The following is a 13,770-nucleotide window of genomic DNA, read 5'->3' as shown; positions in this document are numbered from 1 at the left end:
AATGGTATTAAATTAAATAAAAAAATATTAGAAAGCTCACATAACAGAAAAAGTAAAAATAAGCATAAACGGATGGTGAAAATTCATTAATATAATACAACCAATATACTTTTCTCAGGGGCGAGAAATAATGAAAACAATTTTCATTAAGTTATGCCTACACCACTCATTTTTCAGATCCTAAAAAAGTTCTGTTTAATACGAAGAATTATGAGAGGCTTAAAAGGCAGGAGAAGGAAGATACAAAAGAAAAATACTTACGGGCTGGAACGTTACGTATTCTCCCGGAACTCTGGGAGAGAAGGCGGAAGGCCCCACGGATATCCTGAGGAAAAAGAAAATGGAATTAAGTATTTTCAAGCACATACTACATATTTAAAGGTAAATCATAATAGATAAGTTCAAATAAACTACCAAAAGGTACACGAGTCGAAACATAATCAATAATACCCCCATTAATATAATTATTGGCGAATTTTCCTGTGGTGTACTGCCTTGATTAACACTCAAGATTGGCACTTTAGCAGCAAATTTTAAGTTAATTACTGATTAAAATGTTGCAAATACCTTCATTTGAAACCTCTTTGGTAATAACCACCGGAAAGCAAGAGAAAAAAATACATTTGTGGAATTTAATCTTTTAAAAATTACTGCTGAAATATTTAAAGGTGATTCCATCATCACACGAATGCCTTAAGGGTCAATTTGATGTATTGTAACCAATTAGAAGGAGCAATGAATATTAAGTATCTGTGAAAAATAAATTTTAAATTAAATTGAATAGTCTTTCTATCTCTGTTTTTTAACATGCACGCATAGTAAGTTATAGAGCAAATGTCTGATGCTGAAAACTATATTTAACTTCGTACGCTTCGAAATAACGTTTATCCTTCTTTATACCAGAAATGAAATGAAAATGTGATATGAACGTCAGTAATTAATATTATTTCAGATTAATGTTCGAGCTTAAAGAAATGAAATCCTCCGAGAGTCGTTTTATTAAAGGTAAGAAAACTAAAATACTCTATGCTTCTTGCATTTAAATACCATTTCATACTATTTTATATCAAGCATATTGTAGAAGTCATTATTGGTACTGACTGTAAACATCAATTATTCATCACATTAATACCTCGAAGAAGAATAAAAATAACATATATTCCCCAACTTCGGAAAACTAGAGATCGATTTCATAATGAAACTTACTAACTCAAATACTTATTTTTAACGCATATATAAGTTATTTTAAAAGGAATCGGAATAAGGGAGGGGAAAAATAGAGGGCTACAGAAAACCAATCCTACGACTGTCATAGACACCTTCAAGCAAAGAGTGAAAGTGTTGAAGTAAGCTTCCGCGGAGTGGCGCAGTAGGCAAGTTAGTCAACAATACTTCCTCTCTAACGCATGGTGGATCAGATATGACACACCCCGTCGTTATACTATGTGGTTCTCGAGGCAGTCAGCAGGTGCCAAAGGTGATCGGCTTCTTATTATGTTGAAGGAAGTCAGCTATTCGCATAAAAAACGAGTAAGAGGATTTGCCGAGTGATATCTGTATACGTGATTCTAAAAGATACTGGCGCCAATGTAGTTTTTCAATGAGCATTTGAAATGAATACCTTTTGTGGAAAATTTTCAAAGCTGTGGTACACGTCCATTTAATGTTACAGTTGTCTATTACCATAATGTATCATATGTGATACACATTAAAATGTTTCCTTAAATATAAAAAATAGCAGATAAAATTTAGTAACTGAAGCGTTTCTGGATATATTTTATAAAGAAAAAAATGTCTTGGTACCTATTCAGAAATTTATGCAGTTAAGGTGTAAGGGTTATTAGGTACGTAGTAGGAGGAGCAATGAATGAGGATCTATGAAAAATATATTTACATTAATTGAATTCACGTTAATTACTGATTAAAATGTGGTACATATTTTCACAAGAAACTGCTATTGGCAAGAACCACCGGAAGGCAATATAAAAATTTAATTAGAGGCATTTCTTGATGAAGTCCACTTCAAACCTGAAGACACATGCTGCAATGCCGGCGAAACTGTCGTAAAGGCCGCTATACACGATGAATGATCATGCCATTATTCACGGAGTCATGCGAGCAAAAATAGAACATGTTCTAATTTTCATTGAATGATCACATTTCATTCGCGAATTTGCCCGTTATGCACTGCGCATGATTTCATTTGCATGATCTTTCGCATAATAATTCACCGTACATAGCGGCCTTTAGAAGATGAATCGACGCGGGGGACAACCCTGAAGCCTAGCTGCGCCAAAGGGTGAAAGGTAGAGGAATGCTCTAATCACACACAGAACCGTCTTCCGATGAAAATCCATATTCTATATTTGTGCAGCAGAGAAAGAAAAAGTTTATTCGCTTCTCCACGTTCTTCTATAGAGAGGGTGCTGTTTTCTCATTCTGCCTTGTTCTCCTCTCCCGAGTGCCGCACCACTCCTTCCCACACCATCTGCCGCACCCAAGCGAAGCCCTTAATGTGCTGATGCAATAACGCCGGGGACACCACCACGGTATAGGGGAGTGTCTACCTCGAAAAAGGAAGTAAACCTTTACACATTTTTTTCACCCATAGTCCTCTTATTTCTCTGTCTTAGCAACGGGGTTCTCACCCGCAAGGGTTGCTGTAAATGATCACGTGCCTGCCCCGGGCCTTTTCGGCTTTCGTCGCGAGGGGGGGCGAAACAGGGTCGCCGTATACTGCTCCTCCTAGGGACATTAAAACCCCTCCTCCCACCCAGAGTTCATTAGCGCGCTCTCTTATTTTTTAAGTCCCTTTTTGTCTTGATCCCGGCTTGAGTTTCATCCTTGCACACATTTATTGTACCCATCGCCATTTGGTGTAAGTTTTTTAATTTGGGTCCCCCAAAGGTCTTCATTTCTTTACGCTTTCACCGAGATGGGGGCGGGGGATTATTTTTTATTTTTATGGGATCAAAAATCGTAAAAACGAAAGTTTTCAAATTGACCTTTCTTAGAATAGTGAAATTAGTCCACTTTACCTCTATGTGAGTTCACTGTTCCCGTTCGAAGTAATCCCTTCTGGAGCAAGTTCAATAGTTCTTGAGGCAGTGAATCCACGTAGGTACATACCCTACATGCTTAATTGGAAACCTGGGCCGGAATTATTCAAAGTTAATGACTAAATAAAAATATTGATAACTTAATCAATTCCACACAACTTTATTCAGTACAACCTCGACCGGATTCAGGATTTGTGTGACACTATCAAGAAAAAACACTATATAACAATGACACAGTATACAACTATTTGGAAATGAAAAAGTCATCAGTACATTTATTTAGCCATGAGCAACATCCACCAAGTTATTTCGCAAACAATAGAAGATAAAAGTTAGTGGATTCACTAAGTTGAGTGCATTTACTAAAATCACCTTACTGACAAGGATTTGACACTTTAGCTATGTCATCGATATAAAAAAATATGAACATCCTTATAAGCCATCGAAGAGGTAGTAAAAAAATACTTTTTCCTTTTCTCGACGGTAAAATTACGCTAATTTTCGAGCGTGTTCCAAGGGAAAGGTCCGGAAGATTAATTTAATTTCTTGGGAAAAAGAGGAAAAGGATGAGATCAGTACTCAGTGCAGTGAGTGACATACTGCCCATTTTATCTTGTACAGATCAGTTTTTTTTTCTGCGATTAGTGAACCGAACTGAGATAAGTTTATTAGGCTGCGATCTAATATCTTTTTGCAAACTTATACCTTACATCACAATCAAAATTATATGAAGTTATTTCGCAAAATTCGTGAAAATAGCAAAAAATTAATCATGTCTATATGTGTACACTCCTTTATTCATTCATACGGCGCCTTAAGCGCAAACATACAAATAAATTCATAGGGTAGGTAAGAAAGGGGTAGCAACACATGGTTGAAAAAGGCCGTGGAAAATGGTGCTTTGGTAGATGGAAAAAGCCAGAAATCAGAGGGTAAAAAATGCCGCCTGACTGGGTCCCACCTGGACTGGCTTTTTTCATCCACCACAGCACCGTTTTCCACGTCAGTTTCAACCATCTGTTCCTATCCCTTTCTTTCCTACCTTATGAATTTAGTAGTATATATGTATACACATATGTATATTAATTACTCAAGACTTACATACGTATTTGTGAATTTGTGAACGTAAGTTAGTGAATTCACTAAGTTGAGTGCATTTACTAAAATTACCTTACTACCAGGGATATGACACTTCAGCTGTGTCATCGATATAAAAAATATGAACATCCTTATAGGCCATCGAAGAGGTAGTAAAAAAAATACTTTTTCCTTTTCTCGACGGTAAAATCACGCTAGTTTTCGAACTTGTTCCAAAGGAAAGGTCCTGAGGAATATAAAAATGCGAGTCACTACCACTGAAACAGAAACACAAACGCATAAAAATGTGAGTTTTTCTTTTTATGTGTTTGTGTTTCCGTTTTAGAGATAGTGACTCGATTTTGAACTATTATTAAGCGCTACACGCATCATTTTTACACATCACTATGAATATATTTATACATACTGACAAACCGAATACAATAGCGCCTTTTTTCCATACATGAGAAAAACGACACATGCACTAAAAATATGAACATCCTCATAAGCCGTCGAAGTGGTGCCCAAAAAAAACGACTCTTCCTTTTGCTTGACGGTAATATCAAGCTCTTTCTCGAGCGTGTTCAAAGGGGAAGGTCCGGGGGACGGGCGAAATTAATTTAATTTCGAAGGAAAGAGAAAAAAGTGGGATACGCTTTGGTGCGGGGTAGAAAGTGCCATCGCGTATGTAAGAGAAGAGTGCAAAGGGTGTGGAGAAAATGTACGAGAGAGGAATATAAGGGCTGGTACGAGGAGAGGAAGTTGGCAAGTTAATGCTTTTATAAGCCGGGAAACTCGGTCACACGAGTGGACTGGCTACCCCGGCTCTCTCTCACTCCTATGCTCAGTTATATGTATGCACAAGGTCCTTTTCGTGTAGAAGGCTCACGGCCGCGATGCGAAATACTATGCATAAGGTTAGGGGACCAAGGGGACCCAAGTAGGTAAATATTTCATTGATAAACGTAAAAAAAAAAGTAGGGCAATTTTTTTGTATCCAATACCTACTCAAGATCGATAAATGGAAAAAATAGCGAAAAACAATTTAAAAATCACTCAGCGAAAAATGACCATCTCAGCCATTCGGTTGTGTTTATCAAAGAAATAACCTATATCGGACGCCACCTATAACTACTACTAATGGAAAAATTTCTGTATCCATGGCTCACGGTTTGAGGCTAGAGGACTGTATAGAGGAGGCCCAATTTCATCCCATAGAGGGGTGATTTCTGTTGCCAATTCGGTCTCATTTTAACCGGTTTTCAAAAATGTCCGCGGCGCGGTGATGAGTGCTGCGCGATCCGCATTATTTTCCAATATTTTCTATTACAATATTTGTAATTGCGATGGATAGCATTGAAATTTTATAAATTTGATAGATCACATCTCCATGTAAATTAATTTCAGTTAAAACCGCTAATTCTATCTTACTTTCCCGTTATAATCGGATCACTTTGTCCGTCAAGGACGCGAGTGACGACTTTTGTATGCCCTTCAATGCGCGGTGTTTGACAACATATTAAGAGGCCGACTTGAGGATGATTTTGTAATATTCGCGGTAGGCACCAGTTCGTCTCGTTGAATGTTGATATTTTTAGCTAATTTGGGCGTATTTTAATCGTTAGTCAAATGAAACATTGCAATATTACCGCTGAATTTATTTGAGCAAGACACGTGTCGTTGATGCAACAACATTCTCAAGTGCCACGTTTAAGATAAAATCACGGAAGAAGATGATATTGCAGGTAAAACAACCGCGGTCACCACCAAGGCCACAATGGTGATAGCTAAAGTCATAAACGTAAAGGTAAAAATAAAACGAAGTTTTACAGTTGATTCAAGAGATAATTTCAACGCAGAGAAATAAGATGGATTGCTCACAGGTATTTAGGGAAATAAAACGTCGGAGCTGCAGTCTTATCAAAGGAGATAACTCTTCTTCTGTTCTTCAACAAAGAAGACGTCGATGAAAACGAGGGATAATAATGCGGACATGCGATAAGAATGATAGTTGAAGTTGGGAACTTAATAATTCTCTAAATCCTTCCCCGGGCTTGATAGTAGAAGGTGAAAAAAATATTTCTCTCTCCGTTATTTATTCTGCAAGCGCGTCACGTTTGACTACAGTATAAAAACAAATGGAAAGTATTTTTAAAGAGAATAAGAGCATCTCATACATAAATTTCCCAGTACTTAGGGTCAATTTGCAACTTTATTCGGCTAGAGATCGAATTCAACAGGCATTCAATTCAACAATGTACTTCGATCGAATTTTAACTAAGTTGAGGTATCCCCATAAAGAATTCAGCACTACACTTAGGCAACCCACAAATACATTTGTGTAATGTGGGTTGCGTTTTTAACGTGGCGTGGCTGGTACCCGATTAGATTGATGGTTAAAAGTTTTCCCAGGGCATTATTTTATCAGTGGAGGCTAGAGATTGTATGAAAGAAATGTAATAGCCGAGAGGCTATATGAAAATATTAGAGATAGTCACTATAATAGTCCTTCAGGACGAATACCGGGTTACTAAATCGTATAGTATATGCGCATGTCTTCACAAGCAAAGCATAAATATAGATTATAAAAATTTACGTGGTGCAATAGTTTATTGATTTGGAAGCAATTTCAATCATTATTGCCGAATTCTACGTAATATTTTGATGCGAAAAACCAACATTTAATGCAAATATTTAATTTAATTTATATTTAATGCCGGCCTCGGTGGCGGAGGGGGAGGTCCTCGCCTACCAAACCAAAGGTCGCGGGTTCGAGTCCCGCCTGGGTAAGTTACCCTTTCCCAGGGCATGGATGTTTGTGATTGTTAATGTTATCAACCCCGATGTAAAGGCCGAGTAGTGCTGTTTTCGGTGGTGTGTAAAATAAATAAATAAATAAATACTAGACTGGTTTTAGATATAAATTAACAAAAAAATAATGACCAGCATTTAAAGTTTTCATTCAAAAATAACAGAGCACAGAAAAAGTATTTTAAAAAAGAAAATTAAGGATTAACTCTAATTTCAAAAAGCAGGTAATAAAATTTTAATTCCCAGAACCGAAAATTGACGAATGCAAACTTGATCGTCTTCCATAAAGACTGCGAGCAAGAAATTTCATTTCAATTAGCGAAAGAGCAATAGCCTGTGAATGAAATATAATTATCATGTGAAAGAATATACTTAAGGAACTTATTTCATTACTAAAAACTGGATTACGAGGTAATTAATTATTTCATCGACCTCCCCACTGAACTCACTCATTTTTAATGAGAATAAAAATATCGAAGAAATAGGATATTTAAGCAAGGAAAAAATAAAGTTAACAAATTATTTACAAAATAATGAAAATGAGCCAATCAAGTAATATCTTTAAATCTATAGGCATTATCTACACGAACAGGCAATAAAATAACCAGTGTTTTCGAATCAGGCCATAAGCTAGTTTTTACTGGCAGACTCATTATGACGCTGTCCTTAATGTAATGGAACCAGCCCAGCTAAGAAAACGTACAGCAGAAAATATGAAATAGATTTAACCTACATTCCCGGCAGGTTTCAGAGGTAAAGTCACAGAATAAAAGACTAAGCGAATACAGGGGGGTAGCTAGGACGATGTATTGGGCGGGGGGCACGACCCGGGGGCAATGAGGATAGAAACCCCCTCCGGGGAAAATATGAACATTTTTATCTATATAAATCACATATTATATGTTATTTTGGCGCTTAAAATTACACAGTTGATTTTAGTTTTGCTTCCTAGTATTGGTGGAGTAGAAGGAATTTCTTTTACGCGTTAATATTTTTCTGCAAAAATTAATTAATTTGGGGGGACACGTGCCTCCTGTGCCCCCTTATGGTCACGCTGAACGCATGTTGGTTGTTATAACATAACAAAATTCACTAACTCTTAAACTCTTAACTCTTCACAACAAGATAAACAAATTATAATTAGCGCCTGATGATGATGATTACTCATTGAAACCCGGGTCGCGCTCTTATAAAATAAGTGGTATAAGTAACTGTCTATATCCAGGAAATGTTATAACATAAACATTTCGCTTTATTTTGAGAAGGGAAGGCCATTTTACGAATCATGACCGGATCAGATTGTGTGCAAAGTGAGATTTGGATTGAGTCCGTATTAAATCCCCACCAAAAGTCCTCGAGACTAAGGCAGGTGGACGTAAAGATAGGGGATGGGGAAAGGAAAAACAAAGGGTATCTTTTTCGACACTGAACTGTGTGTTTTTCTGTCGTCAGGAAGCGCGACGGACGGTGGACACATGGTTTAGCCCAGAAAATCCCAGAACGCCCCCTCAGGAAAGATATTCGTCGACTGAGAAGGTAAGATAACGCGGAAGGAAGAACGGATGAAGGATCGAGAAAAGTTTTGTTTACACAAGGGAGAGGGAAGGGTATAAGGGGTCTCCACGGTTTTCTTTTAACTGGGATAACGGCCAGAAGTTTGCACGCCAGAGGATTATGGATTCGTTTTTTTCATCCGTTGGGAAAGCCGTGAGAGAAGAAAGTGATAAGGCGCACTTAAACGTGCGTTCTCTCTTCGTTACCTGCGTAAAATATTTCCGACGTAACTACGCAATTAAGGCAAACACCGTATCACAACTTTCGCGTATGCAATTAAAAAACCTTTTAAAGACGACAACCTTCCATGCTAAAAATAAAAGCTGAGGTATGGGGATTACGGCCGGTTCAATGAATATGTACCATGAAGATGTATGAAAAAAGACCAATGCAGGCAAAGAATGTAACATACATTCTTTTCCTGCATTTGCCTTTGCCTAGAGTAATGGGCAACTAGACAAAGTCGCGGCCAATCGGAACGATTGGCTCAAAGTTTATGTAGTCTAAAAATGGAGCGTTTACGACCACAATATCATTGCTAATTTTGGTTCCTACTGGCATGAGCAACGGTACTATATCAGAGGCGGATACAGATGGGGGGCGGAGGGGGCGCGCGCCCCCCCCTTGCGGGTCCGCCTGTATTGCCGAACATTGCAAAACCATAATTGTAACTTTTTATATCATAAGATGGCATTGTCTTTTACATGTTTATAATCACTTTAAATAAAATTTTCATATACTTCGCCTGTGACTTGATCATCTTTTATTACGATAAAAGTAAAGACAACTCAAGATATGTGCGCCCCCCCCCCCCCTTGAGCTTTTTCTGTATCCGCCACTGTACTATATTCAATCATTTGTTAATTTGTAACCGATATATCATCAAATCTTTTCATTAACTCGTATTATATCTTATGTTCTTAAATTCCATACATAAAATTTTATATTTTAAATGTTTTCTATTTTGTATACATGAATTTGGTGGTCATGAATATTTGAATTGTAGGCTTTTAACATAAACTGGATTAACATGCACCATGTAAATTTAAGTAAGCAATGATAGTGCAAGATTTCATACGCTGCATAAAAATTGTATTGTAATTATTAAAAAGAAAGATTTAGGAGGGGTTAAACTCAGTAAAACCCTCAAGAAAGGAAACCCGCTCATCCCTGATAAGGGAGGCTGGTGTTAGGGCGAAGGAGGAACGCACAGCGTGAAATGCGGCGCAAAAATACCCTCGGTGGAGGGACAAGCTTCCGTCAGTGTTCCTTCTTCTTATAATAAATTATTTCATGCGTGAATTCATGGAATCTTTTTAACACAATGAAAAGCAAAGAAAACCATGAAATTCCACAAAAATATTTTATGTATGACCTAGGTTTCGACTTGGCACAAATGCATGGAATTCTTCTCTGTTTTTTTTTGTCATCAGCGAATAGAATTAAAATTTCGTGACATATTTTTTCTCTACCCTGTATAGGATTTGGGTCTGTAGTCTAATTGTTCGATGATCTCTCGCTCTCCACGTTTATGCCCCTCGCTTAATTGAAGGCATTCGTTAACGCCTCGTTTCCCCGCCAGGAGTTCACCCGAACCGTCTAACAGGACGAAATTAACTGGAAAAAAATGAAGGGGTGAGGCCGAGCACAAGAGAAAAAAATATCTGGGGTCGAGACCGCTTTCGCTCTCGTGCCCATTCTTCCTTGTTCTGCCCACGTGTGTCCGCACAAAAACATAATGTGGCGCTATCTTCATCTCACCTTTTCCCCCTTTCGTTTCTCTCCTCTATGCATACCTGCTCATCTTCCCTAGCACTCACGACCTTTGACCGTATGCCGTCAAAATTAAAGGTAAAAAAAACTCAAGGTAGTTAGACAGCCTCAGTAAAAATAACAAGCATTTGATGAAACTTTGGTCACATATTGTTTGAAAGATGCACTATAAATGATCCAAAGAAAAAGGGATTCTCATGAGCCTTTTTTGAGATATTTGACGGTAAAAATCAGAATAATTTAGCATGGGCTTTTATGGAGAAATAATATTTTTTCGAGCTACCGAAGCCATTTTAAGAAGACGTCGTTGAGACGGTATTCTTTAGAAGCAGAACTTTAATACGAATCTAAATATTTACGGGAAAGTATAATTTCATGACGAAATAAGAAAGATATTAGCGACAAACTGTCTGAGACTGGCAAGATGACCGCCGGGACCTCTGGTACCAACATCGCAAAAAACAAACCACTACACCGATATCGCCTAAACTACGCAAATATATTTAGTTTTCCGGCTTTACATATGCATTACATTTATTTTACTTATAAATAAATATAATTATTTAGGATTTATCACTTAGATTGTGAATATTTAGTCAAAAGTATCGTCAACAGTTCAGTGCCCCATGGGTCTAAGCAGTGTTGAAACTAGTCGACTACTGTAAATGCCTTTTAAAAATCATTTTTGATGTTTGAATTATGCTGAGGTGCAAAATTGCACTCAAATTTCATTCCTAATTATGTTTTCTTTTTGTTAATTTTTTTAACCATTATGCGTAAATAATTGGTAGCTCGAGTACATCACTTCATTTCAGCCATTGTCCGCTATAAAGGTGTAATTCATCGCATAATGGCGGCAAAAGAATGTTTCTACGTTTTAAGGGAATTCTATTTGAAAAATCACATTTTTAAACCTTATTTTTTTACCTCACGGAGATACATGTCTAAACATAGGAATAATGTTTAAAAGTCCCATATTATCTATTTTTTTGTTTTTGACAAAGAGCTGATATAATTTCAATCTTTAATAGCCATGATAAGAGTAAAATATGGCACGAAAATGCATTTATTCGCCTCAATTCGCTTCACGATATACGCTAAAACTTTAAAGGAGGCTAGTCTAAGAAACGTATTATATTATGTCATTAATATAAAAATTTTCAACATGTTCACCATTAATTGTACTTCATCGTCCAACGGCCACAAAAAGTTTCTTTATTCAAAAAAACTTTTATTTGTAAATTCGCATTTTTAAACCGTTTCTCACGGAGATGCATGTCTAAGCATAGGAATAATGTTGATTATTCACACATTATCCGTGTGATTTTGACAAATAGCTAATACAACGATCATCCTTAATAGTCATTATAAACATTAAATATAGGCACGTTGCTGTATTGATTGTCGAGTTCTTAGCTAATGAATGCAGTAATTCAAGCCATATCACGTAATTTGTACGAAAGTCGTGCTTTGGTCGGCTATGAATGGAATGAATGTTTATCTGATATAAGGATTGAACTGCTTACATTCTCTGCACCCGCCATATGCTATATAGCCACAATATGTTGCTAATATGTTCGTCGCTAACGGCAAAAGTCTTGTTATTTGTTTTGGTTCACGATCTTGCAAACCTATTTCCTTTAAGCTCTTCAGATACTATGCATGTATCCGCGCGGGAATATGTATGGATGAGCATTTAATTAAAAAATCAGTCGCTTATAACAGTTGAAAAATAATGACGTTTTCTTTCGTTGTGTTTTCTTAGGCTACCGGCAGGAATCGGCTCATTTGAACCTGGTTAAGTCAACCGTAATTCTGGCTCGAAGAAAAATATTTTCGGGTCAGTTGTGCGTCATCGATCGGTTGATTTAAAGCGTATTTTATTCTTATAGTCTCTCGGAGGGGATAGAGAGATCCATACTTAAACGCGCCGCTGTATGCTGGGGCATTAATTGTGGCTGAGGCGGCCGGGGTCCTAATTACCCATTCCCTTTGAACCGGTCGTCTGAGCTGCGATCTTACGTGGATAGTCTTCCTTGCCGTGTGATGTCGCGGATATCATGATTTAAGCCGAAGTAACTTTTTAAAATAAACATTAAATTCCGTAAAGTCAACATTTTGCGGAGAAACATAGTGGTACTACATATCGAATGATGAAAAAAGATATCGCATTGCCCACATATTTTATTTTAACAGCTTACTTAAAGTAAGGGGCACGAAAATAGATCGAGAGATCATCGAAAAATTAGACTACAGACCCAAATCCTATACACGGATATACAGGGTGGAGAAAAGTTAAGCCACGAAATTTTAACCCTATACAGCTGATGGCTGTAGGAACCAAAATTACCAATGATGTTCATGTCGAAAACGAACCATTTTTAAACGACAGAAACTTTGAGCCAAGCGTTGCGATTGGCCGCAAGTTTACCTCGTTGGCGGATGCTCTGGGCAAAGGGAAATACAGGCAAAGCATTCGGACTCATAGGTTGTCTGTTTTTCCAATGATGTTCCTACGATGAAATTACGCTGCAATGGTTTAATAAGGTTCTAACATACGTTTTGTTCGATGATGAAGTTGCTTGGTAAGCCTACATATTCATTCATATAATCTCGACAAAAAATTAAAATTTAATTAATTTTTGGGAAAAAAGGAACGTGAATTATAATAATACCACATTTGACTTTATTTGTCATTAATAAAGCAAGAGGGAGATACCAACTTTCCCTCTTTAAAAGTGGTTACGGACTAGAAAAGCCGTATGCAGGAGTGAAAAAGTGACGAATTTATTCATTAATTATAAGTTATATAACCGTAGAAATAACTAGGATTATACTTTCCACGCATTCAGCTTTCTGCTTATCGGCGCTATTGGTGGACGAAAAAGACATAAACTACGAAACTACTGTACGCATAAAATACGAAAATATTCTGCGGTTTAACGAAATATTCTGCCGGCAGTTTTTCCTTAGCTTAAATCCTTCTCCGCAAAACAAAGGTAGTAAAAGAGTATTTTTAGCTGACTTTGAGGCACTTAATTGCTATTTGACCATCCAAAACAATTAGGATTTTTTTGTGCAGCGCCACCAATTTTCTACAATTCAACGCCGCATTCGTGAACGAGAGAGGTGGCTGGAGATAAAACTGAATTGAGGCATTCAATAAACAGTCTACTCTAAGCCTTCAACATTATACAAAGGTAGTAGTAAAATATTTTTAACTGACTTTGAGGTATTAAAAGCTATTTGATGATCCAAAGTAATTATGATTCTTTTATGCGGCGCAATCAGCTTTCTTCTATTCGACGCGATCTATCTGTAGATGAGAGAGCACGACACAGATAAAACAAACGAGAAACGAGAGATTAAAAAAAAAACGTCTTCCCCAACCCTTCTACATCATACAACGGTAGTAATAAATATTTTTAGCTGACTTTGAGGTACCTAATTGCCAAGATTTCTATCCATGTTACTCAAATTCCACGTTGTAGAGCCC

General features: G+C 37.2%; 1 protein-coding gene across 1 annotated transcript in view; it reads right to left on the bottom strand.

The window, feature by feature from the left end:
* The window catches only part of LOC124169580, a 325,588-nt gene that overhangs the window by 108,183 nt on the left and 203,635 nt on the right, over positions 1–13,770 (bottom strand). The window contains exon 10 of the mRNA XM_046548222.1: positions 262–325. Within this exon, the coding sequence (XP_046404178.1) occupies positions 262–325 (64 nt within the window). The remainder of the gene's footprint in view (positions 1–261; positions 326–13,770) is intronic.

The sequence above is a fragment of the Ischnura elegans genome, chromosome 12 (genome assembly GCF_921293095.1).
Source record: "Ischnura elegans chromosome 12, ioIscEleg1.1, whole genome shotgun sequence".
NCBI classification, from domain to species: Eukaryota; Metazoa; Arthropoda; class Insecta; order Odonata; family Coenagrionidae; genus Ischnura; species Ischnura elegans.
The sequence above is the reverse complement of the archived record's forward strand: the minus strand, read 5'-3'. Positions and strand labels throughout refer to the sequence as shown.